This window comes from Ixodes scapularis, unplaced genomic scaffold (assembly GCF_016920785.2).
Source record: "Ixodes scapularis isolate PalLabHiFi unplaced genomic scaffold, ASM1692078v2 PGA_scaffold4__175_contigs__length_147842914, whole genome shotgun sequence".
Lineage (NCBI taxonomy): Eukaryota > Metazoa > Arthropoda > Arachnida > Ixodida > Ixodidae > Ixodes > Ixodes scapularis.
The window spans coordinates 88,213,984-88,240,528 of NW_024609879.1; the positions used below are offsets into that span (position 1 = coordinate 88,213,984).

The window sequence follows — 26,545 nt, forward strand, 5'->3', positions numbered from 1 at the left end:
AGCACAAGCACGGTCGCTCGATGCAGGTGGAATGGTGCCGTCACGAACCCGAGGACGGAGGTATATGCGACGTGATTAATCCTCATAGCCGTCGTGGTTGGCGTTGTGGACGTCACAGACGACTGCCACGAGTGATCCGTGAAGTGGGTAAGCGAGGTGGAAGTTTCTAAAACCATCCACCAAGCAACTGGATACGGCCAAAGTGGGACTTCGTATCATGCGAGTTATGTTTGAAAACAATTCTTTCAAGCAGACGACACGATGATTCACCCTTCGTTGCGCAATTCTTGGCGGGACGCCAGGGCTCCCCTCTTCGCTTGCCTTAGCTCGTTTCACGCAGCACGGACGGCGGACGGGGAGTCCCAACTTCCTCTCCTCGCAAAAAAAAAAAAAAAATGTTGCGCGCGGCGACGAGGACGCGAACTAAGTGTCGCCCATAAATCTATCGCTTTAAAAGTAATCGATTACAAGTAATTTGATTATGTGTAATGAGTACCGTGCAAGTCTGACGGGAGCTGACGATGGAGGGTGTGGACGTGCTTTTAGAGAAAGAAATGTCTGTCCTAATAGGCATCATCAATGGTTCTGCAAGGCGCTATGGGGCACAAGGCCGGAAGGCTGAATTTTCTGCGTCAGGGGCACACGCTGGTGCATGAATTGGACCCGAGTGCGACGTCAGCGTTCAGATGACACTCGTCTTCAAACAGTGAGCAGACGTGTCTGACTCAAACAGAAAGTTGAGCCCTCCGGCCTTGTCTGCGAGGGGTTGTCTAGGGACTCAAGGGGTGTACTCATGAGTGAGCCTAGATTTGAGAGCAGTCTCGACCGAGGTCACATGGTTTCCAGCGTCTTTGCCCAACGCTGGCCTTCTCGCCGCCGTAACATCGCCCTCCTAGTGAGCCAATCGGCCAGCGGCGCACAGTGCGAGGCGCGAGCGCATGCGCGTGAACTCCCAGCTTCTTCCAGCTGTGCGGGGAGGGCCGCCATTTTCATTAATTCGCCCGGTGGAATGCATGGGATCGACATCCAAAGTTTGCTGGCTCTGGCAACAAAATGATACAGTGTTATTCCTCGGCGAGTTGAAAAGCTAACGAATGATGCTTTCTCGACGTTTGACCACAAACTTTCATTCAAGCGAAAAAGAAGTCGGCCCGTAGCAGACCACGCGTAGCCTCACCAGTACTCGGCGCCGAAAGCGTGTTACGTCAAAATAACGAGTCTCTGCAGATGGTTTTTGCCGTCCCGCAACGGCTCCCCACTACGACACCCGAACTCTAGAGTCAAGGCTATCGGCGCGCAGGCGCGGTAGCGACTTCTTCGTTGTGGAGGGCTTAGCTGGGGGAAACACGGTCCACGAAAACTCCCTAATGGTGGTCGTTTCCCCCTGCTCCCTCCTTCCTCAGGCGGCGGAGAAAAGCTCACCGCAAAACCGGCAGAGGCGGAGAAAAGCTCACCGGCCTTTGAGCGGATGCGAAAAAAAGCTCACCGATTTTTTTTTTTTTTAACTTAGCGGATTTTGCGTTAAACGTGGCAATTTAACACAATTCGCATTCGTCACTTCATCAAAAATATGTCCTCTTTTTTGTAATATTCTTGAAGTTCATTGGACGTATTTACTAATTCCTCAGAAATTTGTAATCCCCCATTCTGTATATTAATGAAGCCGCAAGGGTATCAAATCAGAACATCGTACACCGGTAAAAAAAAGGCAATTTATTGACAACTGACAGTGCGCCGTCGGTAGCGCTGTCAAATAAAAGTTTATTCTTTGCGAGCTAATATGAATAGCGGTCTGTGAACCATTTCAGCTCCAAATATTGTGTAGTGCGTAATAGATAAGTAATATGTTTCTTGATGTAATCAGTGTCGGCTACGCTGTTTTCTTTTTGTTCATTTCACTCACAAAACTTTAGTTGCGAGAAAAGGGGGGCTATGTTGCGTTTTTTGCACTCCCAGGACACTAGAGAGAAGGAAGTGACGTCCACAACGCAGCAAATGCAGATTGGATGTTGATTTTGTTTTCTTCTGTCAACATCCAATCGGCGTTTGCTCTAGTCGTTGACGTCACTTCCTTCTTCCAAGTCTCCTGGGAGCGCAAAAAGCGCAACATAGCACCCCAGCTTCGTCCTGTCGTGTTTTTTGTGTTCACTCAGTCGTCGTCGTTTGAGCGGTTTTTATAATGTATAACGTTCACAAACTCACCCAATTCGCTACCTTACAGAAGACTAGTTCTTATATAGGTCACGCGTAACAACGGTGACAGTGTGCAGCTCTGAAGGTCATGGGGGGCTCACTGTAGAAGGGCACTATCACTCAAAGGCAACGTGTGGAAACACCAGCACGAACGGCTAGAAAACGAGCATGTCCGTGGAAGAAAGAAGCCTCGATATCCTACTGAGTATTTTATCCTACTTTCAAAGGTTAACAGAAGCTCCAAAGATAACTTCAGGCACCGCGTTGTTGCGTATGCACTTTCGAATTTCGAAATTTAGTTTTGATTTTTAAGTTTTAGGCATACATTATTAAGTTTTCGAACTTTTTGCTGTTCTTCAAGTTCATAGTTTCCAGTTAGGCTTTCGTCGCCTAGAGAGTAAGCCACAGAAAACACTCGCCCGCAATTATTAATGTGGGAGCAATATACCCAATAAGCTTAAGAAATAATACGTAAAAGAACATTTTCTTTTTTTACAAAGCTGACAAATTTTAATGATAATAAATTGATATATGTTACGCACGATCCAACAACACCCATATAAAAAGAAGAAAAAAAAAATAGGTGAGGTTTTCTTCGCATACGGTCAATGACGGGTGAGCTTTTCTCCGCATCCGCCGGTTTTGCGGTGAGCTTATCTCCGGTGAGCATTTCTGCGGTGAGTTGTCTCCGGTGAGCTTTTCTCCGGGATTGCCTTCGCATACGGTCAATGGCGGGTGAGTTTTTCTCCGCATCCGCCGGTTTTGCGGTGAGCTTATCTCCGGTGAGCATTTCTGCGGCGAGTTTTTCTCCGGTGAGCTTTTCTCCGGGATTGCCTTCCTCTCTCGCTCCATCGGCGCTCTCCATTTCCTCCAACTTCTCTCCAGCGCCTTCATCGCCACGCCTACTGGCCTTTGACGAGATATTTTGGTGACGACGGGGCGGGTAGGATGCGAGCAGACGACGCGCTGAGTAATAGCACGGGGTGGCTATGTTATTATTATAATGCAATTAAATGCAAAGGTGCAAGCGAGCTGGACAAGAATGACGAAAGTAATCCCTGGAGAAGGGGAACAAGAGGGACAAAGGACAAATATAAAACTCCGAACACAGCTATACTCCGTTTCACCTTCCGTCCGAGCACAGCGGACGCTAGGAGCCATCCCAGCCAATGCGGCGTCGAGGGAGTGTCATGCGACCTTGAGCTCCCTGTGTCGCCCCGCCCCACCGGCAGGTCACGCGACTTTCCCCCGGCGCTGGATCGGCTGGGATGGCTCGTGGCGTCCACTGCGCTCGGACGGAAGGTGAAACGTGTAATGGAGAGGGGTTCGATACCCGGACCAGGCAAATTTTTTTCGGTCGCTCACCAGTCACCTAGCTGTGTTTGGAGTTTTATGTTTGGCTATGTTAGTTCGCATTTATGCCGATTAAAAACGGTTCATTTATTAAAGAAATGCGTATGATGCTTTTGCGAGTGCGCGGCATGCGTGAGGTCACAGCCTCTCTGATTCTTGTTTGTTTTAGAATCTGTGGAGGCTCCAGTACAAAAAGGTTTTGAATACACCCGAGTAAATGACGTGCTGTCAACTTAGCAGAGGCATCCCAACTATTCCAAAGACGCGGGGAGGGGGTGAACGAGGGTGGTGATAGGGGTCGAGCGAGATTTTTCACCCCCTTCCCCGTATTTCCTACATTTAGTTTTTCTGTTATTGAAATGTGTGGAGAAACTGGGGGAGTAGGGGCAGTCTCTGCACCCCCCCCCCCCCCCCCATCCCCTTCCCTCGTTTTGACGCCAGTGCGCACGATGAAGATGATAACGATAATCGGTCAATAGAAAGTTTTAGGGAACCGTTTTTAAACACCCGATAGGTTATACGATGGTCCCTCCGGTACGAACTGCGCATGCGCCAAAGCAGAAGACTCGGATATGCGCAGTCGTACCGGAGGGCCTATCGTACAGTGTCGGACGTGCAAAAACGGTTCCCTAAAACTCTAGTGCTGAAACTCTGGCATCAAGCACTAGATTTGGGTGCAGAATGAGCGTTCAGCGATGCAATTTATTTTGGCAGTGGAAAAAAACGTTGTACACTTTTTTGGGGGGGGACACGCTGTACTAATCTGCGCAAGTGTCCGCCATCACATTGCATGTGCTATCCTTCTTTAAATTTAGGCTGTTAGCATCCTCTAGGCAGAGTTGTCTGAAGGCATAATAATTCATACCAGTAATAGGTTTCAGTTTCCGTGATTTGCACATAAAATTCCGTGCGCTATATATATATATATATATATATATATATAAATCAGGCAAGCTCTTCTAAAATGAAAGGGCTCAGAGGAATACCGCCTAAAAGACAAGGCTCACACCTTTCACCCAGTACCTGACAAAACAAAATTAATAAAAAAAAAATGGACTGGCAATTTGGTTAGCATATAAAATTATGCCCCAAGCTGCGAAAGTACTTGGTCCTTGGGTCTGGAAGTGCGACACCAACGACTGTTGTTACGTGCAAAAAAATTAAAACAGATGAACGGCGATGCTATCGGCAGCGCGGACATGAATTTATTGCAGCAGCGAACACATATAAATATCAAAGGTCAGCCACAAAAAGTAGCTTGTCACAAAACTGAACAAAGGCGCAGCGTTCCGTCTTGTGGAGCACGCCGCAAGGCACAGATCTGCATCAGCATTGTCGCACACCCCACAATATTACACGCAACAGAACCCAACGGCACTGAAGTGGAGTTCAAGGCACGAAATAAAGACAACAAGGAGTAATTGGGAGGTGGCTTCAGCCACACATACAAAACAGTATGTGTCGAAACCTGGAGGCCTTCACATTTTGCCTGTCCTCGACATCAAGAAACACTGTCTGCTGATGAACAGGAGGGGTTCAGTATATTGCCCCACATGCTACCTGCAGTCTGTTGCAGGTTTGGAATAGCAGCAAAAGCTCTTCCCACAAGGCACTTTACTCTTTCTACTTCAGCAGAAGAAAGCTTGAGAGAAGGAAACCCCTTAACACGGCCAGCAGAGAGCTTTAGCGGGAGAAGCTTGTCCTGCTACTCCAAAGCTGCAAAAGGCTGTGGCCCGTTCCGATTGGCAGCGTTTGCACGAATGCCGCAGCACCTTATTGGACTGTTGATTTTCGACCCATCACACGCACCAGATCCTTATCTCCCTTCCCCTCGCCCAATGCTGTGCTTTGTTAGGGGGCCCAATGCTATGCTTTGTGCCTTACAAGCGCAAGCGCTCGCTCGGTGAAAGCACGTTTCAAAATTGCAATCTCGGGCCTGTTGCCTTTGCCGCCCTGAGAATTTAAATCTGTACAGTACTCCAGAGATTCCAGTCATTGTCTTTCTGTTGCTCAAATATTATCTATGTAAACATTATATATGTAAAATATAGAAGCAGAATTGTTGTATGAAACAGTTGCAGATTTTAAACTCCGCTGTGTTACGGAAGGTCACTTGCAGCATAGCTCGCAACCTTCAAAGGTTTGCGCACCGTTTGTGAAACAGACCGCACACCTCTAATAGAAACATAAGGCAGCTTGGAAGGGAGTTGTTGTTGTCAGCGATGTAAAGGTAGGAAAATGGAAGAGAGTCAATCGTGCGCTCGTTTGGGGCGAATCGGCAATTAAAGGCACCAACTGAACCAGTAGGTCATAAATTTAGAGTTGCATTATTTCGTAAAGAACTTTGCTGCTCATCTCGTGACATAGAAAGGGCCAATAAATTTTGCTGTTTCTGAAAAAGAGCACACTCGGGAAGTGACAAGAATATTTCAGCATAATTCTACCCTTTGTCTTTCAAAAGTTTAGAAGAAACCTTATTATCATCTGCTACAGATGCAAATGCATGCCTCGTGAGAAAAATAAAAAGATGGCTGCTATCAAAATTAAAAGCATTACAATTTGCCAGCAAATATTACTTGTGAGTTTCTGCAACTCTCTTAGTTTCTTCAAAATGCCAAGTTTGAAGAAACTGAATTCCATAAATGCCACAAATTAATTGAGGAAATTTAAGATTAATTTACTGTTTCCCTGCAAGATGTGAAGAAAAGCAGTCCTTGTTTGCTTCAACATACTAAAGTAACAAGTTCAAGCGCTGCCACAATACAAGCTTATGCAACATCAATCATTCGTGGGATTAAAATACATTCTGCGCACAAACACCTCGTTGCTTTCTGGATCGATCTACATGGAAGAGACACAAAGATATTGCGGTTACAATGAAAATGTTGATGATATTTTGGTAGTTGGGACAACCCTTACACGAAACAATACAGCATAAGCAATTGTATCTATTGTCGTGCACAGGCCACCCCTTCTGCCTTTGTTGCACATCATTGCATAGAGAAAACGCCACCAAAACTGACAGAGCACAATTTATACAAAAGCACATGTTAAAATACCAAATAATTCACCTGAGAGAAAGTTCACTGATCGCCGAGATAAAAGTTGTATAAAGTTATTGAGAAACAGGCATGAGCCTTCCACCTTGAAAAACAAAACAGAACAAAAAAGCAGTTCAAACATTCCTCACAGTGCTGGTAAATGAGCTACGACGCTTCAGCGAGCTCGACTAGCACACTCGCGGCAAGTAATGTCATTGAGATAAGAGATGACGCTGGCGAGTTATATCTCTTGACAGTTATACCTGCTGCATTAGTAAAGGGGTAACAAGTTGGAAAATAATTTCCTAAAACACAAACATCCATAAAACCGGGCCTTGTGATAGAAAGCAATGCAAGAATAGTAGTAATGAACGGAGGTAAAATTATTTTGGCCTGACAAACAGAACTGGCCATGAAGAGGGCTAAACTATGAACTAATTAACAATACATTCCTGGTATATTTAGAAAGATTATTGCAAGCATGCTTGAACAAACAGTTCTTATTTAAATAAGGAACGGCAACAGTCAATAATCTCGACACAGAGTGCTATGAAATAGGCTTTCAGGCAACAATACGACTCGTACATAAAATGCAAAACTCAAACTTGAAAGTCCATACAACGACACAAAGGAAAATATCAAAAATGAAGACAACACCTCTCTGAATGCTGCTTATAAAAAAATTCAGATCTCTTGGGATACCTATGGTAAGAACCTGAGATAACAAAATGAAGAAATCAAGACTGACAATAAACTCATTCTCATAGTTTCTCTTTCAATGGTACTCTTTACAAAAAAAAAAAAAAGATGTAAAAAATAATGAGTCTAAAAAACAAAAACAAAGTAGTTTCTGTTTTTATAATAATGTCATAGACAGTCATTATGATGTTCATGTCACAATGTGCATAACCTATCATACAAAAAGTGGGCAACAGTGTATCGGAGACCTGGCTAAGCTTCTGCTCTCCCACATTAGGTATGATGTGGGAGAGCATCAAACTTAAGGTTCCCAGAAAAACATTAAGCACCACACTCCAACTTAGCATTGAGGTATATAATTGTGGCCTACATTGCTATACACTTCAAATGTTGCTTGGAAAAGCAAGTTACATAAGTTTGAACAGAAGATGTGGTTGGTTGATAAACAGCTAGGATGCATAGTCGTAAAAAACAGCAGATACAATCTTCGGAAGTATCAAGCCGACGAAGTGAAAACAGAAGACAAAAAAGCCAAATGGTTACTAGATCTAGGACAAATGAAACACATTCCTGTGAACTCAAAACAAAGTGTGCAGCATTGTTTCATTCTTAAGATGTTTCAGATATTTTAGATCAAGCTGAAATGAAAACAGAGTAGTAAACTGCTTAAAGTTAACAAGCCTCATTTTGTGTAATAACCATGCCATTATACACATTACACAGAACAGAGACCAAAAAAGGGGCTTCAAAAAGCAGTTGTTCTTTGTGTGTATGACAATGATGATGGCGTGGACACATGACACTGACTCCTTATAGACAAGACCAGAACCGAAATCCCCAGACATCCTCAGATAGATATATATACACACACTCAGGGCCAAAGCCTGCCTCAGACAAGCAGCAGTAGCAGAAAAGATGTTTGTACAAAATCTATGAAATGTATCGTGGAACATCTGCTAAACTCACCTCAATCATACTGACCCAAACGGAGCAAAAAGCCGAACCTACTCAATCTCCACTTCAATCTCATCTTATGTCCGGTTATTTTCTCGCATCGCAACGGCGGTCACTGTGCGTATAAGATGTAAAATAAAATGACCTAAGTCAATGCAGGTATTGATAAAACAAAATAATTCATGAATAGCCTATGGCTTTGGAATAAATGGCTGACAAACTATGATTTCATGTCACATTCTTGCACAGTGGTCACGCCAAAATGAGGATCTGCACGCTGTAACTGCGACAGATCACTAGGCCGCATTGCATTCCGGCGAAGTGTGAATTATATTTCTCGAAGTTTGCAAACATTAGACACTAAATAACTTTAGCAGAACTCTCCTCTTTGGATGGCACATAATTCAAATGAGCAGTGGAAGCCAGAACTGGATAGACACTAAACATAGAACAAGAAAAGCAGAAATCAGCTAAAATATTTCTGTATTTGATTCAACCTCTGAAACAAATACACAGTTAAACCAGTTCGCCAGGAAGAACTCATTTAGCTCCCTTGAATGTGTGCTGTGGCAAAGTGACAGCTACAACAACAGAGCCCTTGATAATGAATGGTGCTCTTTGAGACCATTAAAAATTCATGAGAAGAAAAGGGATTTTTAAGCCTAATTAGGAGTGCCATATTTGCATCCAATGCAGCTCGAGCATTTTGCGGAAAATATTTGAGTCCATATTCAAATGTCTTCCAATTCAATTTCCAAATTTGCACGTCTAATGATTGCTTTACGAGGAATTAAAACCCCCTAAAGTGGCCCGATTGATAGCCAATATTATTGCTACAATTAGCTCTCCCATGTTCAGGTTGCAAGCCATGGATGCCACAGTTGAGTAGTAGTACGAGACTGCTGCTTTGCCTTCGGTAGGCATTTCTTTTATTTGTCGCTACACTACTCACGTAGACGGATAAATACAGCATCACAACGTTTCACCCCTCCATAGCACATATCTTTGCTCATAATACTGTTAACTATGCCAATCAACCTCAAATTATTCTGCAAACGTGACAAAGAAAGCATAAGTGTTTGGTTAATAAGAAAACAAAGCCATAAAAGGTTGATCACTGAGAAACCAACAAGGTCTATCCATTATCACGGGGGGAAGATCAGGGTGCAGAACCGAGACCAAACAGCTCTTTTGTCAAAGGTCTCTAAAAGGTACATACATTTAGCATGCGAGTTTTATAGGTGTTTATATAGTTTAAATGTATGCTCATAAACATGCATACGGTAAAAGAAAAAAAACGTGGTACTGTTGTAAAGTAACAGCCTCTAATCTCCATTTGAACAAAGAAGCATGCATCCTGAAGACTTTCTTTTTTGCCTTTTTTTTCTAGAATTCCTCAGGTTCAATGCTGCAGTCAGACTCCCAAGCCTGCAGTGGCATGCTGGACAGGACAGGACTGCTATGACCCCTGATTTGTTTCCTCCCGTCAGCACGCACAGACACACATTCAGGCTGAATAGATGCATCGGCAACAACGGCAACACATAAGCAAGCAGTCTGCAATTGGGCGCATTTGGGCTGAATAAATGCAAACTTTGATGGCAACATACTGGCGCCAGACCGGCAACATGGTATCAACATAATGGCAGCGTGCAAGCAACAAATGGGCTACTGGCAACAGCTGGCACCATGTGGCTGCATAAGAGCAGCATGTGGACAACGAACTGACACCAATCGGCCATATGCCAGCAACAGACTGGCACCAAACTGACAATGAATCACTCACATGTCGGTACAAACTGGCCCATATAGCAGCACACGGGCAACATGTTGGCAGCGTGTCTGTAGGTGAAGTGTATAAGTTCTGATGAAACTCAGGTCCAGAGAGCAACAGGCATGAGTGCTTCCTTGGTTCCCGACGCTGGTGTGAGGGATTCTTCCGCCAGGAATTCCTTAGGCATCTCCACTAGGTGACCCCTGACCTCTCGAAGTTCGGTTCTTGCGAGGTCTGGATTTGTGTCGGCGAGTCCCTGGATCGCCGTGAACTCCCGAAGACCGCTGAAGCTCCGTGCTTTGTCACATGGGATACATCGGAACACCTGCGAGCGTTGGCATTGGTCAGTTTCAAGGTCTAATTGAGGATTGCCTCGAACTGTGCTTCCCAGTTATGTGATCTTTTCTGATAATGCCTCTGCTAGGCTTCACCTAAAAATGTGTCTTCACAAAAGTAGCTTTTTATTTTTGAGACAATGTACTGCAAAAGTCAGTTGTGAAGTGCTGGCTTTTCCAGTCACCAGCAGAAATTAGCTTTTAAGTTGGACTCCTCCACTCATAACCTAGCCATTCTCTCGCCCTCAAACTCATGACTAGAAACAAACTGAAAACTCATTCACCCTCAATTTTAACCCCTCACTCACAAATTTAAAGTAACCAAACTAATAAGCTTAACAAACCCACACACCTCATTGAACTCATCTCACCGGACTCATGCCTGAATTCCGGATCTCACCAAACTCGCACCCCTCACTGAACTCATGATCTCCCCAAACTCTCACCTTTTACCAAACTCACAATCTCACCAAGCTTACATACCTTACCAAGCACATGATCTCACCAAACTCACACCTCTCTAAATTCATGATTTCACCTATCTCACACCCCTCACTGAATTCACACCCTTTATTAAGTTCAAGATTGCACCTGAATCACAAACTTATGTGCCTCTCCAAACTCGCACCCCTCACCAAACTCGTGATCTCACCAAACTCACAAAATCATGAACTCACACCCCTCCCTTACCTCACACCCCCACCCCCCCCTAAACCTCAAAAACTTTAAAATCTTATGAACTCACTCACCCTCACTTCACAACTAAGTGTGAGTGAGGCGAGTATAGTCATGGGCGAGTTTTGCCAAGGAGGAGACACTGGCGCAATTGACCGCGCACCTTCTCGAAGATCTCCGTGTTCTTGCGTGCGGTCTTGCGCCAGACACCGTCAAAGAAGGACGCTGCCACGGGGTCCCTCGTGTCCACGGCACTGCCCTCCGTCTCCAGGAGCCCCAGGTGTTCTCGAAACAGAGTCCTCCGCAGGGTGCCTGCAAACTTGCCGGCCGCGTACGAGCGCCCGTCCATGACCGACTTCTCCCGGTCCACGTCGTGCACTACGACCGCCAGCTCACTGTCGCGCCGCCCCATCATGCTCCGGTCGTTGATGTTCGCCGAGCCGATGATGGTTACCTCGTCGTCCACAATCATCAGCTTACTGTGGACGTACACCAGCTCCTGGACCTGATTGGAGGCGCGAGACGTGAAGACCACGGCAACAGTCAGTTTCGCGCTTCCAGGACGCTGGACACGGCGGACTTTTTTACATGCTGGTACCACCCCCATTGTGTTTTGTTGCAGGTTGCACATGCTTTGTTGTTCTCTGGCATCAAGTCTGTTTACCCCTCTACCCCAATGGCCATAAATGTGTTGCGGGGTTTGTCTTATAAATTAATAAACACATCTACCATATTTACTTAAATGCACTGAAGCTGATTTGAAGTTTATCTTTTTAATCAACCCACTCAGAAAGCCTAAAAATTCGCAAAATATTTGCATATGCATCCTGCTTTTATGTGAAACAAACAATTAAAGTTAAAAAGTGCAAGTGTGCAGGCGAGCTGGTTAGGAAACATTGTAGTCTGAACCTCAAGGCATGGAGAAATAAAATAGCGGACGAAACGACACAAAATCTCAAACGCAGCTGTTTTTTTCTGTGAGGAACAGCAATATAGTCCAAACTCATTATAACAGACCTTGATTTTGACCAAGATTTCAGTCTGTTGTAAAAGGACTATGTTGCATGCAGATATGAAGTTGAGTCAATGGCGTGTAGAGGAAACCCAACCGAACTTCACAAATCGGTATGTTATGTCTCAATGTCTGTTGTAACCAGCTCTGTTGTAATGAGCTTCGACTGTCCACATGACTATCCTTTCCTTCCCTTTCTCAGTGCAATAAAGAAAAGAAGTGTGACTTTAATTGCACATTTTACATATAGACCACAACCCCGAGTGAATAATGTGTAAAATTTTAGACTTCGTGATAATGAATCGGCTATATAAGACGAAACACTGCCAATCATCAAAATCATTGAAAGGAGACTGCAAAATAATGGGGCCCAAAAAGTTTGTTCCGCAAAATGTAATCTTCACATAATACGGGCATGAGAAACATCACGCTCATCTGAACAATACAGATAGCACTTTCATGTCAGAACATTATCTCCACCTCATTATTTATTACATTTGTTTGTGGGTCGCAACAGCTGGCTATATTCAAAGCTTACGCACTGGCCTTGTCCAGGAAGTGTCCAAAGTGCTTGAGTGCCTACAGTTAATCTGTGTTATATGTTTTCGCCGAGTGTTTCCTGCACTTCGATAATTCACATCTGGAGTCTCAAAACTAAATGCGTTACATATATACGCTCGACTTACCTCGATCCCATGGATAAAGTAGGTATCCACAGAATGTATTCTGTGGCATTTCAAAAAGTTCATGGTTGACCTTGGACATTTTTTTTTAACCTTTCTCTGATGTTAATTACCTGATGCAGTCATGTGAACTACCACAATATCCCGAAAGATGCGCACAGTCACACGGTACCTGCAAACCGTGCGACTGTAGTCCCATGGTTACCCACATGCTTACTGCCCTTGGCATAGCAAAATCGCTTCCCAGGTCTACCCTTGGCACAGAGGTAGAGTGTCGGGCTTTGAATCTTGGGGTCACAGCTGGAGCAAACCAGTGCAGCATGTAGAGAATTTCATTCTTTCTTTTTAGACATCTGTCCTTTCAAACAGATTTTCTCTCCAAATTCCGTGTCACACATTTTCGTACGTTACGTCACACTTTCCTTGATAATCCCAGCCCATCCGACTCTGTGTTAATAAAGAGCCCTCCATAAATTTTCCTCAGAAAGGTCTTCTAAACAACTTACCAGTTTCCCAAGCAGTTCATCGTGTTTCCGCAGGCCAAAGAAGTCTATGAAGCTTGTTGGATCGGGCACTGAAAATTATTAACATGCCGCTCAGCCTCCGAAATTTTTCACCTGCTCAGGTACAATGAGAAGACCTCTTCAGCTGTTCAGCCAGTCCTCATCTGCCCACTCACTGTTAACCTGCCGAACGCCTTTCACTCGCAAATATCGGGTGGGGATCGACTTAAGGGCACTGACAGGTCAAAATAATTTTTTTTTAATGATCCGAAACGATTGAGAACTATGTCCTCAGAGTTGCATCTTGGGAACTCAGTATTTGTGAAGTAATAAAACAATTTCTACAAACTGAATTTGAAGTTCCTGCGCGATCCGCGCCAGTGCGGTGACATCCGGAATTGAGTCATACGGCAACTCAAGTTTTTCTTATGCCGCCGAACCGTCCTGACCCGAAGTAACGTATTCACCCTTGGCCCACTGATCAATCACTCTTCTCCGTGCCTGCTGCCTATCTGCGTGAGCAGACGATGCCTCACTTTTAAGTTTGAAGTTCTTTTAGGGCCCTTTCAGCGATCTTAAATTCTTGGAAATGGTGTGAGGTCAAAGAGAACACGCAGAGAACTTTTGTGAGCGATGCGAGGAGTCATGTCGCGCCGGTTCTGCGTGAAAGGCTGCCCCGGCGGAGTCACAACCGGAACTACGATACAAACACCAAACAGTTGTTTTGACCGTTCGACGATTTCCGTTTCAAAGTCTGAGAGGTCGTCGGGCACCTAAAATCTCGGTGTATCCTCAGTGCTACATGTGCCAAGCGCTGCCACGTTTTCCGAGGGAGTATAAAAAGCCAAGAGGTGACATCACTCTGGGCTTCGATTTTCGGTACTTCAAAAAGAAAAGTCGTAGTGCGTTTGCAATTGCCATACCTGCCAACTCTTTCGAATTTTTCGTAAAATGTACGAATTGGTACTAATTTTACGATTTCACAAATCTTGCTTCACATTTTACGAAAAAAAAAAAAAAAACTATACAAAAAAATTTTTTTTTTAACATCTTTTTTTGTATAATTGTTGCTGGCAGTATCTTGCACCACCACAAGAGGGCGATAGGTACCGTCCATGGCACCGTCATGGTTTTTACTATCCGTCTATCCGGTGGTCATGTATCCAAAACCAATCCAAAGCCCAAAGCCTTTGTTCGTGTGTTCGACAGCGCTTGTTGGTTCGGCATGTTCAGACGTGGTTGGGCGTCTCTGTTTCGGCCAGTTTCGAGGCGAGGAGTGCGGCCTCTGTGTTTGTTGCACATGTAATCGTAGCATTCCCCTGGTCGCGGGGGCTTCGCGGCGCTATGGCGAACTCCAAACCTCAAAAGAGGTACTTTCAGGTGTTCATGAAGCCCTACACGGTGGAATTCCCGTGCCTCGTGCCGTATAAAAAGGAAGAGAAGTTTGGATTCTGTAACGCGTGCATGTGTGATGAAAGCGTTTCGCACGGTGGCAAGGCTGACATTAAGCTGCACATCGTTTCGCGTAAACCTCCCGGCGGCGGCGGAAGTTTTACGAATTTGAAAGTTCACAGGTTGGCAGGTATGGCAATTGCGTTAAAAAACGTTTTACAAATGCCATTATTAACTATTATAGAAATGTCATAATTGATTATGCCACAAATAAAAAGAAGCGAAGAGGTGAGAAGAAAGAGATGAAAGCGCCAAAAATAAAAATGCATGTGCACGCATGGGGAAATCTGTTTTTACCTTGTGGTATTTTTTTTGAGTGTCTATAAATACAACTTGCATCGTTTTAGACAATTAAAAAGATAGACCTTTGAATTGTCAGTGCCCCTTTTAAAAGCATTTAGCGTGCAACATGAGTTGGTTTCTTTCTCATGAAAAAAAACAAAACAAAAATGGCGCATGATTGTGTTTTGTTTATTTTTTGCTTTTCTTGGTTTCCCGTGTGAAGGGGGCTAGAGCAACTTCTCTAGGCTGACAAGCTGCAGTCTCTCAGATACATCCATGTCAAAAAGCTTCTGTCAGAGCTCGTCTAGCACGCTGCAATCTTTCCTGCACATCCATCCTGCAGCCTTTCATCTAACGAGACCTTTCTGCACCCGCGGTGTACTGAAGAGTTGTGCACAAGGTGCGCAAACGTGCGGAATGAGGACATCGGCAAACGCCCCTGCGCGAGCCGAAGACGCCGCTGCTTTTATGCCAAGCCCCTTCGAGCAGGACCATCCTTGTCTAATGGTGTCTAAAGCTAATGGCGCCCACGTTAAGCCTATCATGGCGTTCTGTCTCAATTTATACGTTAGCGACCCACTACAATTTTCGTTTTCGTAATGCGATAGTGTCGCTCGCGACGCGACAGGCAATAGATGATGCCGTTGACAAATAAAGTTTGTACGCACAGTTGCGCTTGACTGCATTGCGTTAACAAATGGCTGAGAGTAACCAAATCATCTATGTTTCGTGTGAAGCGTGGCAAATAATTGAAGGAGTAATTCGGCAAGAGGCATATGAAGCACAAATGCCCTGATCACTCGTAGTTGTAACGCGATACAATGCTCTTGAACCACAAAGCACTGCTACAGCTCACAACACCAGCCGCGCTCATGACCACTAAATCCTACCGAAACTGACGGTTCGTCGTTGACGTCCCCTCCTTTCCAAAGGAAGATGTATTGCGGGAAAGCAGAACGTCAGTTTCAGTTTCATTGCTTTATTTTACAACAAAATATTAAGCTTGAGGGAAATGCAAAAAAAGATTAAGCATACAGTAAAACCTCGTTATAACAAAGTTGAAGGAGCGGTCGTAATTATTTCGCTATAACCATTAGTTTGTTATAGCCAATGTCCATTTCTTCCCACTATTAGCGAGCAAGGGGAATTATGATTGCTTTGTTATATCCCTTAGTTTGTTATATCCCATTTTGTTATAATGAGGTTTTACTGTACTGCTATATCCCTACAGAGTCGGGAAAACCCCTTCTTCTAAAAGTTTTAAAATTGTCTTAACGATCACAATAAAGTAACTGTCATCAGCCTACCACTTCAAAATGGCTTTTACTAGCCGATCACTGCTTCAAGATGACTGCCATAAGCCAATTGCAACGTCAAGATTGCTGCTACCTGTCATTTGCAGCTTCAAAATGGTCCCCACCAGCCAATCACAACCTCACAGATGACCACCACCAACCAGTCAAATCTCCAAGACGGTCCCCACAAGCAAGCTAAATTGGCTCGATCCTGAAGTTCAAGCAGAAGCTCTGGAACGTGGTAGCCTGGCAACAAGCAGTGGGTCTTGTTCTCCGAAAAAGTTTCAGGTGCTCACAGCAGGGTTTATATACACACACCTCAAGGCTGAGTCCAAGAACGCTCCCCCAAAATTTCCTACACAAGCTAGACAAACCATGTATACTACCCCCTTCCCCCTTCCCTCCCTCTAACCCCCCCCCCTTCCCCATCCCTCAAAGACCCCCCTACAAAAAAGTCTTAATTCCCTGTTCCCCGATATTAACAATCCTGGATAAAGTTCTGGCTCACCGTCGGCTGCCTTGAGCCTACCGATGATGGAAGACGGCCCCCTGCACATGGAGGCATAGTTCCAGTGGGTGATGGCCTGGATGGCCGTGCCAGTGTCCGTGCCCACCTCCCCTTCGAAGGCCGGCAGCAAAGGCATCACCACGTACACCCGAAAGTTCTCCTTGTTCCTGCATACAAAAATGACCACTCGCCCTTCAGGACAACCGTCATCCGAGGCAAAAGCATCGAGGAAAGGCCGCAACATCCTGCCAAGGAACTCTGTGAAACCTACTGTGGATCCTCCGACGGTGCAGCTGTTTCTTTTTATTTTTTTGCTGGGTACATTGGCTTAAAATGGAGGTAGATCCATATTTTCGTTTTATTAGTCTCCACTATAGGAGAAGAGAACCAACTCCCATGTCCCAAATGGCTAAATTGAGAACCAATCCCATGAGGACGACAATGACAGGATTTGTTTGTTTCTGACGCAGCGCTCGGCTGACGTAGCCAAACACTGTTGGCGTTTGGCTGGGGCTCGTGCTTAGTCAGCAAAGCACCGATTGAACCCAGTGAAACACCGATGTCGCATGCCCAATCTGTGCCCCACGCTCGATCGAGGAAGACGACGTAAAAAATTCAGTCCACGGGCCTTTGTTTTCGCTCAACTTTTGTTTTGTCCATGTCCATATTGCGGCGTGCGTGATCAAGTCTGCAATGCATGCGGCTCCAGCGCAGATGAACCGGGTTTGAATCCCGCTGGTTCAGTTCTCGTTTTACCATTTGCCACTATTGGGAGGAGGTAGTACGTTTCTGCCACTTATCGCGTGTTCTTGCTTAAAACTTTCTCGAGTCAAGAGCGTGTATGAGAGCAGCCGTACCACGCTCTATCGAGTCGGTCTCACGCTAGTGCTCGATCCTGCTGATGTGCGGACGTCAATGCCCGCGACGCCCAGTATCGTATTTTTGTTCCAGCTTATTTCGTCACTTACCAATACCTTCGCTACTTTATCTATCTTTACTAAACTAAAAAGATGCTCTGCTCTACGTTTGTTCCTGTTTACATACCTGTATGCTTTGAGGATTCTCTGAAAGAGGGCTTCCCCAATCCGGTTCTCGACATACGGGTTCCCTTGTTCCAGCGTGATGAAGAACTGGTTCTGAAAGTCCAAAACAGAGTTTCAAGCCACCCTTTCATTCCTTAGCGCATGTATGCAGAAATTGGCACACAGTGATTTGTGGCCGAGTGGAGAATGTCGCAATACTTGGAGCAACCCTTATTTATTAGCCGCTTTTATCCGTCAAAGGCAACTGCCATTGGCAAACAGAACCTCGAACATTTTTGTCTTATTCTTTAGCGATATCAAAGTAGTAAAAACAGATTTCCGCTAACTTGAACAGCTAGCTCAACAACACCCTCAACTTTAAGCTTATATAACGGGAACTTAAGTAAGTCCCATTTTTCATTCAAGTGAACTGTCCACTGTGTTTCAATAAATGCAAATTTTGACACAAGTTTCATTGCAGTGCGACAAACATTGCAGGTTGCAATGTTGAATGGTGCAAAGGCCATGCTCCAATCCTCTGGTTTACAGTTCAACATAAAAAAAAAAGCGACAGCACATTGGTTATAGCTGACAAAATCGTCATACGCAGAACAGATTTTTGGGTCGGTAACTCTAGGGGCAATCATTTCTGTATCGAGATTCATACTGTTACTTCCACGAGAACGCCATTAGTTGTCTCTATGGTCACACAATCACTTACGCCAGCTTCGATAGAGGCGAGGTTTGTAAGGGCTCATGAGAACCATGTTGTGCTCTGCAACTTTTAGGCAGACCTGAATGGGCTTCCATCCAGTTAAGCTTAGCGAAGTTTGGGCGCTGTAATACTTTTGAGTCTCGTTTTTTTGCCCCTTACATTTTAACCGAAAAAAGGTTTATTCACACGATGCATTTTTTCAACGCATGACGGTCTAGCGAAACTGAGATTTCGTGCAATCAGCCTGTTCACACGTCGAGTTTGATGCGCAAAATATTTAATGTGCGGACTCGCAAGAATTTTGCCGAACCTTGTCATCATCAGTGGGAATATTGAGTTTAGCATTAAAATTATATGAAGTGCATGCAGTGTGAAGAGACAGTCTGCTTTAATAATATCGCTCGACAAACTTTGTCGGATATATGCTCACTCGGTGCACTAGGCCTGCCGAACCGAGAAAAGACAGCTAACGTCAAAGAACAGGCGGATTATCCCAAAGTATATTAGGAAGTTTGGCACCACTAAGAGAATAGTTATCCCTGGTCACCATGTTTACACACAGTGCTTGCACTCGTTGCGACTGCAGAGGAATCTGCATCATGGCACCAACTCGTATCGCCCACGTACGGCTCGCACAGAAGGTCATGCCCGCGCGCACCGCTCCTCCACCTGTTGCTCGCCATCGTGATTGTTTTCACGTTTTTAGCTTTGGCTCGGATACGGGATTGGCCAAACATCAGGGCTCCTTCAAAAGCTCGCTCCACCTCGAAGGTCGGATGTCACGGCGACGTCGAGCAACCATTGGCAGCATCTGCGTTTCTCCTTCAAGTGATTGACGGACCTCGGTGAGGTTTCGGCAAAATCTCGGTCCAGAAGCAAGGATTGTGCACAACCTTTTTGGGAGGCGCGCCTCTTTTCCAGTCGCATTCAGACGGCAAATATGTTTTGCGATACTAGACTCGCCGAAAAGATCCACCGCATAAATAGACCTTTACCCCGCTAATGTTAAACTGACTGTCTCTTCGATAAATCCCAAGGGCACTCTAAACATCCTCTGGGGCATCTTCATGTCACGTGACAACATGGCATCACATAATGTCGCATTAAGTCAATGTCCCATGGCGTCACAAGTGTCATGTGAAATTCACGTCACATGAGGTCACGAAGTCCCATTACGATCATCACGCTGATGACATCGCGTCGACACCGCGACATCATCGTAGAAGCTGTGTGCCATGCACACAAAAAAATCCGAGAGCCGTCTCTATTAAAATACCATGCATTTAAAACATATTTCACGTTGAAACCAGAGGCGATCACCCGAGCATAAATGAGGAAAGATGACACAGCGCACATACCTCGATGTAAATGAAGTGCTTCGAGTTCATGATGGCGTCGATGTAGGCCGAGTGGATTGAAGTCTCGACCGTTTGAATGCCCGTGGACCAGCTGCTGGCACTCCGCAGAATCTGTTGTGTGCAAGTTACGAGACGCAGTCTGAGTTCCTGGGTACATTGCCGAACCACCAAAAGACTGGTTCACACGCTTGCATCCCACTGCAACCCCTACAATGAGAGAATACACTGGCATGCTGGTGCCGTCTACTACGTGGCCCCACGACGCTTCGGACCTGCATGCATATCTTTATGATTTCTTACGCATTATTCTTTCACTGTGGGTTCGAAATACTTCTCACAATGGTAAGAATGACTATTTTTTTTAGAGGGTGCATACCTTTGATATCTCAAATACTGCAAAACCTTCGGTATAGTCGTACACATTTCCAGGGCTGCCGGATAGAGGGCACCAATGTACCAGAGAGTTATTCAAGAGCCTAGATTTAAGAGAGGGAGTATCTCAAACCGTGGAGGGTCTTTGCAATTTAATGACAAGTGTCTTCTGGGCAGATCCATCGCTAGTGTGCGTGCATTGCTTTGTCGTGGGGATAGGAGGAAACCGGGTGGAGAGGCAGGTGTTTGCAGACAGCCAAAGCTTTCGTCCCCTCCTCGCAGCTTGTACGGCAAATGCGACCCATAGACCACAGGACCTCGATTGAGTGGTTGGAAACACTCTGTAAATTAGTTGCACTAGCATTCTTTCAATATAGGCAGTCGTTAGAGAAGGCAATGCGCTTGAGAGCACTCGATGGCAAATGTGTCGACCGGCCTTAAAGCAGCTCGACCAGTCACAACAGTCTCGGTGCTATTATAATTACGAGGACAGTCGCAGATGGAGGGCGGCTAAATAGTGAAGTAGAGAATGGGCACTTTGTTAACCACCTTTTTATGACATTAGGTCTGTTCGATTTGCCTGAACTGGCTGAACTAGTTCAGCAGCGCAGGAACTGGTGCATTCGATTCAACCAAAGTTGTACGGCCACCGCGTTGGCGCGTTCGATTCCTCCCAGTTCTGAACGAGTTCAGACCCAGTTCCTGAAAATCTTGCACCGGCTCCGGATTTGTTCAGTGTCCGTGCAGAAGCAGACGACAAGAGCAGACGGCGAGAGCAGACGACACTCCTCGTCCGTCTCCGCTCGCAGTGCCATTTTTGTCGCAGCTCTTGCTCAAACGCCTGCGATGTTTAACAATAACGCCGATACGGAGGTTGCATTTCCTCTCATTTATGATAATAATAATGGACCTGCGGTGGACGTGGAATTGAAATCATAACCGAGGGTAGGAATTTGCTTATGATATTCTGAAAGCATTTTAGATACCTGCTCGCATAGGTTTGGCTCCCTGTGGTAAGTGTTAAAATACTGGCTCACGTAAATTGTTTCTTTTTGATGCTACTGTCGAGACCGGTTATAACGAAGTCGATTATAACGAAATAGCGGCTACAGCGAAGCGATCACAATTTCCCATTCCCTTTTGCACTTTGTTAACCAAAGTCGGTTATAACGAAACAGCGGATATATCGAAGTGATTTCCGATGCCCGTTGACTTCGCTATAACCGGTCTTGACAGTATGTGGGAGACCACAGTATTGATATTCTTCCTTACAGACACGAGAAGGTATTGCACTCTTGATAGTCCCCCCATTCAGTTGCTCTTGGATGCATACTGATGACTCCGATACATTGCAGAGGTATGAGATTTAGTACATTGGCCCTCGCATGCCCCGTAGCTGAGCATAATACTGCGCTTTGTCCGCTAGTATCTGTGGACGGCCACTAACGGGCCTGGGAAAAACACAGAGAATCGGCATTGGCTTGGTAGTTCCACACAGGTCTTTCTTCGGAATCAGAATAAACGCTTCAGCTGGATGCCAAGGTTACGGTCGATAACTGTCTTGGCCAAAACGCTATCGTCAGGCCTTAATCTTCGGGGTGACCGCTACCGACCGCGCGCTGCCGCCAGTGACTCCCGACGCAAAATTATCCTGGTGCCGCGAACCTATCGTCGAAATGCGAAACTTGAGAGACTTGGAATGAATCTACTATTGCTAAATGAATGTGAAGGACACGAACGCTTATGGAAACGACAGAAACCGAACGGCAAAATGCTGACAGAAATACATTTCGTGCAGAGAACGTTTTAGTTTACTAGAATAAAAAATATTCACAGGAAAGATTCCGCTATTATACTTTAAAACTAAGGAAACACGAGTCGTCTCATCGAACCGTGACTAATTAAATATAGCATACAACGTGGCGTGGAGAAACAAGAGCAAACAGATGCAGACGACACCCTGCTCGGAAAGCCGATCACAGCGCCAGTCCTAGCACGGCGGCTGCACTGGTTCTGCGCCGCCGCTGCACGACTCCTGCACTCGTCTGAACCTGGACAGAACTGGTTCAGAACTTTCTGGCCGAATCAAACAAACCTATTGTGTCAAAGAAAATATGGAGATTGAAAGATCGGTTGTCTTTTGTTGTCGGTGCGCTGACGACGAAAGACAATGCTGTTCTGGGTTCGTCCCTCGTCCTTCATTTTGAATAGTCTTGGGTTTTGATATGCGCAACTTTAACCGGCTCACTTGAGCAGGAGTCAAAAAAGAAATTATAGTTAAGGGCCGAGGCACACTTCGCATACGCGAATGTTTCCTTCTCTTCTAAATCCTCTTTCTCCTTTCTTCTCCCTTCCCAAAGCTTGACACCGTTCCTTCTGACCATTTATGTTTCCTCTGAACACTAATGCTAGAGCCACAAAACATGCTATCTTTTAGAGTAACATTCATCATTCAGCAAGAATGAATGGATGCATAATAACGGTTGTATTCTTTATATGACGGGCAACAACTTGCTTAACCTAGCCTAAAAAAAAAATCCTAATTCCCTCTTTTTTTTTTTAAATTTCTTTTTAAGCCAATGCATTTTTGTAACTGTTACCAGACCATAAGGTGTTTGCCAAAAAGACCTTTGGGAGACCGGGCAAAAAAACCTAAACACATCACCCCGCCCCCCCTCTCCTTCCTTTCTTCCCCCTTCCCCTTCCCTTCCCCTTTCCCCTTCCTTCCCCCCCCCCCCCCACCCCCCCCCCCCGTGAGGGAATCGCCAATTTTCCTCGGGTCGAACCTGGTTGGGTCATGGGTCATGACTTTGGGCCGGAGCTGCGCGGGAGGGAGTCCCGATATTTCTGTCCCGCCCATCCCCCAGCTGCGCTAGTTAGTTGTACTTCGTTCAATTTCCCCTAGATAACTTCCATTGCGTCTACTTTTCTATAATCCACCCTTCCATCTTCTCCGGTAAAACCCAGGGCCGCAGGTACGTCTGTCACCCCTTCGGGAAGGACAGGACAAAGCTCCTTATAATCATATGTTCAATTTTTTTCGTGCTTAAAATCAGGGTTGCCAGTCATCCAAAGCATTACCTGAAATCGCAGAAAACACCCTTCCGTCCTCCATAAATGTTCAAATGGTCCGCGACGAAGCAATGCGCTGCTGTACCTAATGCTCGAGATTACGAAAATTGCCAATCGTGTTTGCTCTGTACTACGCGACCAAAATGGTTGCCCACGAGAAAATTGAGGAACGAAGTGCCGGAACTCCAGGCGTACCGTATTTAGTGGCTCTAATAGACACTATTTTGAGAAGTCTTAAGGGGATTAGTTGCAAGGTCATTGAACTACCAGAGTCCCCCACCTGGCAGTCGGCCGTGTAGAGCTGTCCCACCGCAGACTCTGGAAGAGCCTCCTCCAGATCCACGCCCTGGTAGGACTTGGGCAGCAGCCACGGGTAGTTGCCGTGCTGCTTCGCCTTCTCAAACTGGCCAGAAATGAAGGAACACATGTGGGTACACAAATCGGACAAAGACTTCGCTACTACACATACCACAAAGGTGCACTGTGCGTGCACGCTAGTGATGCAAAACTGCCGATAAATTGACTATCGATAGTCTTAGAAAAACTGTCGATAGTATCAACACACTATCGATAGTGGAACTATAGACAGTAGTAGCGCTAGTGGAACTATAGATAGTGTTAGCGATAGTAGAAAGAGAAACATTGATAGGGCACTATCGATAGTACAATTAATAGCACTATCAATAGGTAACCTTCAGAAGAACTATCTGTCGTTAAGAAAATGAAATTAGAATACAAAACGGGGACGACGACGGACATGTAGGGGCGTCTTAATTCAGTGTTGACTACGACATATAATAGAAACTACTGACATAGTCACAAATAGTTGTACGATACTTTACTGTCGATAGTCTGCTATCTCTATGGTAGCTTTTAGAAGTCCAATATTGATAGTGCTATCGATAGTTTTGCGACTTTCAATAATGGAGCAAACACTTTTTAACGCACAATGTGTTAAAGGGCTGCATCCAAGCTGTTTCCGGTAACACACTCCCATAATGAAGAAGCGTCGCATGCTGCATCAGCTTTAGGTTGGAATCCACGCCCTGCTGATTGAACGTGAGTACCAGCCAAACGCCGATGGCAGGCGAAATAGGAAACCCATGAACATGGCTTTGTTATCTAGGAGTGGAGTGAGCATGCTCGCACATATGCTGAGGGAGTGTGCAGGAGGAGAGGGAAAAAAAGTAAAAGCGTGCGCTTTGGAGGGAATGATGCAAAATAGCGAGGTCAAAGCTGGGGATGTGCGACTGTGGGAGGCGCTTTTAATTCTTTAAGCAATGTATTGAGTTTAGAGGTTGATGTGACATGGAAGGCAATGTAATGAACTTCCTGCAAAATAACAACATGCGCGGAAGAAAGCGAAAAAAAAATGTGCAGAGGCGGCATGCATTTCAGTGCACCTGGTGCATTTGTTTGCTTTTGTTGCATGCACCTACCTTCGTGCATTCGTTCAGTGCAACGAATGCATCAAACAAACACAGTGGGCAGGCACACCTTGGTGAAGTTCCAGCGCTGGATGAAGTGGCGCGCCACGTCTCTTGCGGCAGCTCCACTCACGGCGGCGCCAATGTCGTGCCAGGGCATCCGCGGCATCACATTGCGGTTCACTATATCTGTTCCGCAGCCACAGAAAAAAAAAATAAAATGGCCACATTGTGCGCTTGACACATGAAACAAAATCACCCATAAGAAGTTTGTATTTATGAGACAGAAAATAAATTTTTGGAACAAAAAATAGTATAAAAAATGCGTAGCAAATTGCTGGGCGATTGTGTTGCACACAAAATGTGTGGTTTCAGTCCGATTCCTCTGGGATCAACGCCCACGCTCTCGGTGCTTTTCTTGGTTAATTTAGTGATTCACTAAATGCGTGGCATGTACACACGAGAGCAATTCCTGGAATGTAGATACCGGCGCTAATCTGGGTTTTAAACACCTGGTGCTCTTCCAGAGCCTGGACCAGCCAATCAGCATGGAGCTAGAGGGTGTGACATCACCTGGCTCAGCCAGTCAGCATCGAGTTAATCGACAGCTTCACTTTTCGGTTCCAGAAATTTTTGGACCCCAACAACAAGAAAAAGCACGTTTCACGTGGATGATATCGCTTTCTAAAACAATGACAATGAGACCGCGATAATTGAGAAGCACTGCAAAGCTTTGCCCCAAGTATAATGAAATCTACTAGAGGTTCTAGATCCAGTAGACAGATCTAAAGGCCTCTAGTGGTTTTAGAGCCTTCAATCTTTTTTTGCCATTACCTGCTAACTCGGCAATGTCAAGACAGATAACAACGAGCCATCGACAAAGTAAGACAAGCAAGCCATATTCCAAAAACACTAAAAGATGACAGAGCGATTGAATACTGTACTTCTGTAGACAGTTGAAAACTGTTTGCCGTTTTCACATTTGCCGAGCCGGTTTCACGTTTGCCGTTTCCACGTTTACCGTGCCGGCGCACGATTCCCAGAGCTGCAATGATCTCTACAGGAGTGTGTGAAAACATGTTTGTGAAGCCGCCGAGGATAACTTTAATTTATTCGCGCTTGTCCCTGTGGACGTTCCCGTTGTTGCTCCTGCCATGGATGCTGCGATCATAGACCTTGCGTGCGGCCAGGGTAAACACGAAGTGACGTTGGAGAGCCACCTCGAGAAATGCCGCTGACTGCGGAGACGCGAAACGTCCTAAGGCTGCTTCGAAATAAAGAGTGCAGTGGCAAGGACATTGTTTGTGCGATGCCTGGAGCAGTTTGAGGAGAACTGATGCCCAAATAAAATTATCGGCAAACTCCACCTAATCATTTTTTAACTCGGTAAAGCTGCCGCGAGATGTTCATAACCAAGGCTTGTTTGATTAAATATACGGTCAGAGTGTTCCACAGTATCCTCGTCTGCCTTCGAGACTGCTGGCGCCGTTTTTCTTTCTTTTTGCTCAATCGCTTTTATTGAAATACTGCTTATATAGAATATATTTGCTGTCCCGTTGACTTCGTTATAACAAGAGATTACTGTATCAGAGTTAAGAGCGAACGACGCAGTCAAGAAGGCCGGCTCGAGCTCACCGATGAAGGGGTCGTTGACCTCTGTGAGGTCCTTGAAGATGAAGTTGGTGTAGTCCTTGCCGAGCCAGTACTTGGCCCCACCCTGGAGGCCGAGCTGGTCCTCGGGCTGAGGCTTCAGCTCCGACACTCCCACCCTTGGAAAATAAGGCACAAAACAGTCTCGTCAACTTCCCTCGCACCTCGCA

At 45.4% G+C, this 26,545-nt stretch overlaps 1 protein-coding gene across 2 annotated transcripts in view; it reads right to left on the reverse strand.

Annotated features, from left to right (window-relative positions):
* Window positions 1-4,729: 4,729 nt before the first annotated feature.
* LOC8050705 (phospholipase D2) overlaps window positions 4,730-26,545 on the reverse strand; it is a 75,538-nt gene continuing 53,722 nt past the window's right edge. For both annotated transcript variants that reach the window (XM_040219944.2, XM_040219943.2), the window contains 9 exons: window positions 26,361-26,494; window positions 24,796-24,914; window positions 23,579-23,701; window positions 19,855-19,965; window positions 17,804-17,895; window positions 16,760-16,926; window positions 13,226-13,293; window positions 11,188-11,529; window positions 4,730-10,339 (listed from right to left, as the gene is read on the reverse strand). In XM_040219944.2, the coding sequence (XP_040075878.1) occupies window positions 10,115-10,339; window positions 11,188-11,529; window positions 13,226-13,293; window positions 16,760-16,926; window positions 17,804-17,895; window positions 19,855-19,965; window positions 23,579-23,701; window positions 24,796-24,914; window positions 26,361-26,494 (1,381 nt within the window). In that variant the 3' untranslated portion in view covers window positions 4,730-10,114. The remainder of the gene's footprint in view (window positions 10,340-11,187; window positions 11,530-13,225; window positions 13,294-16,759; window positions 16,927-17,803; window positions 17,896-19,854; window positions 19,966-23,578; window positions 23,702-24,795; window positions 24,915-26,360; window positions 26,495-26,545) is intronic.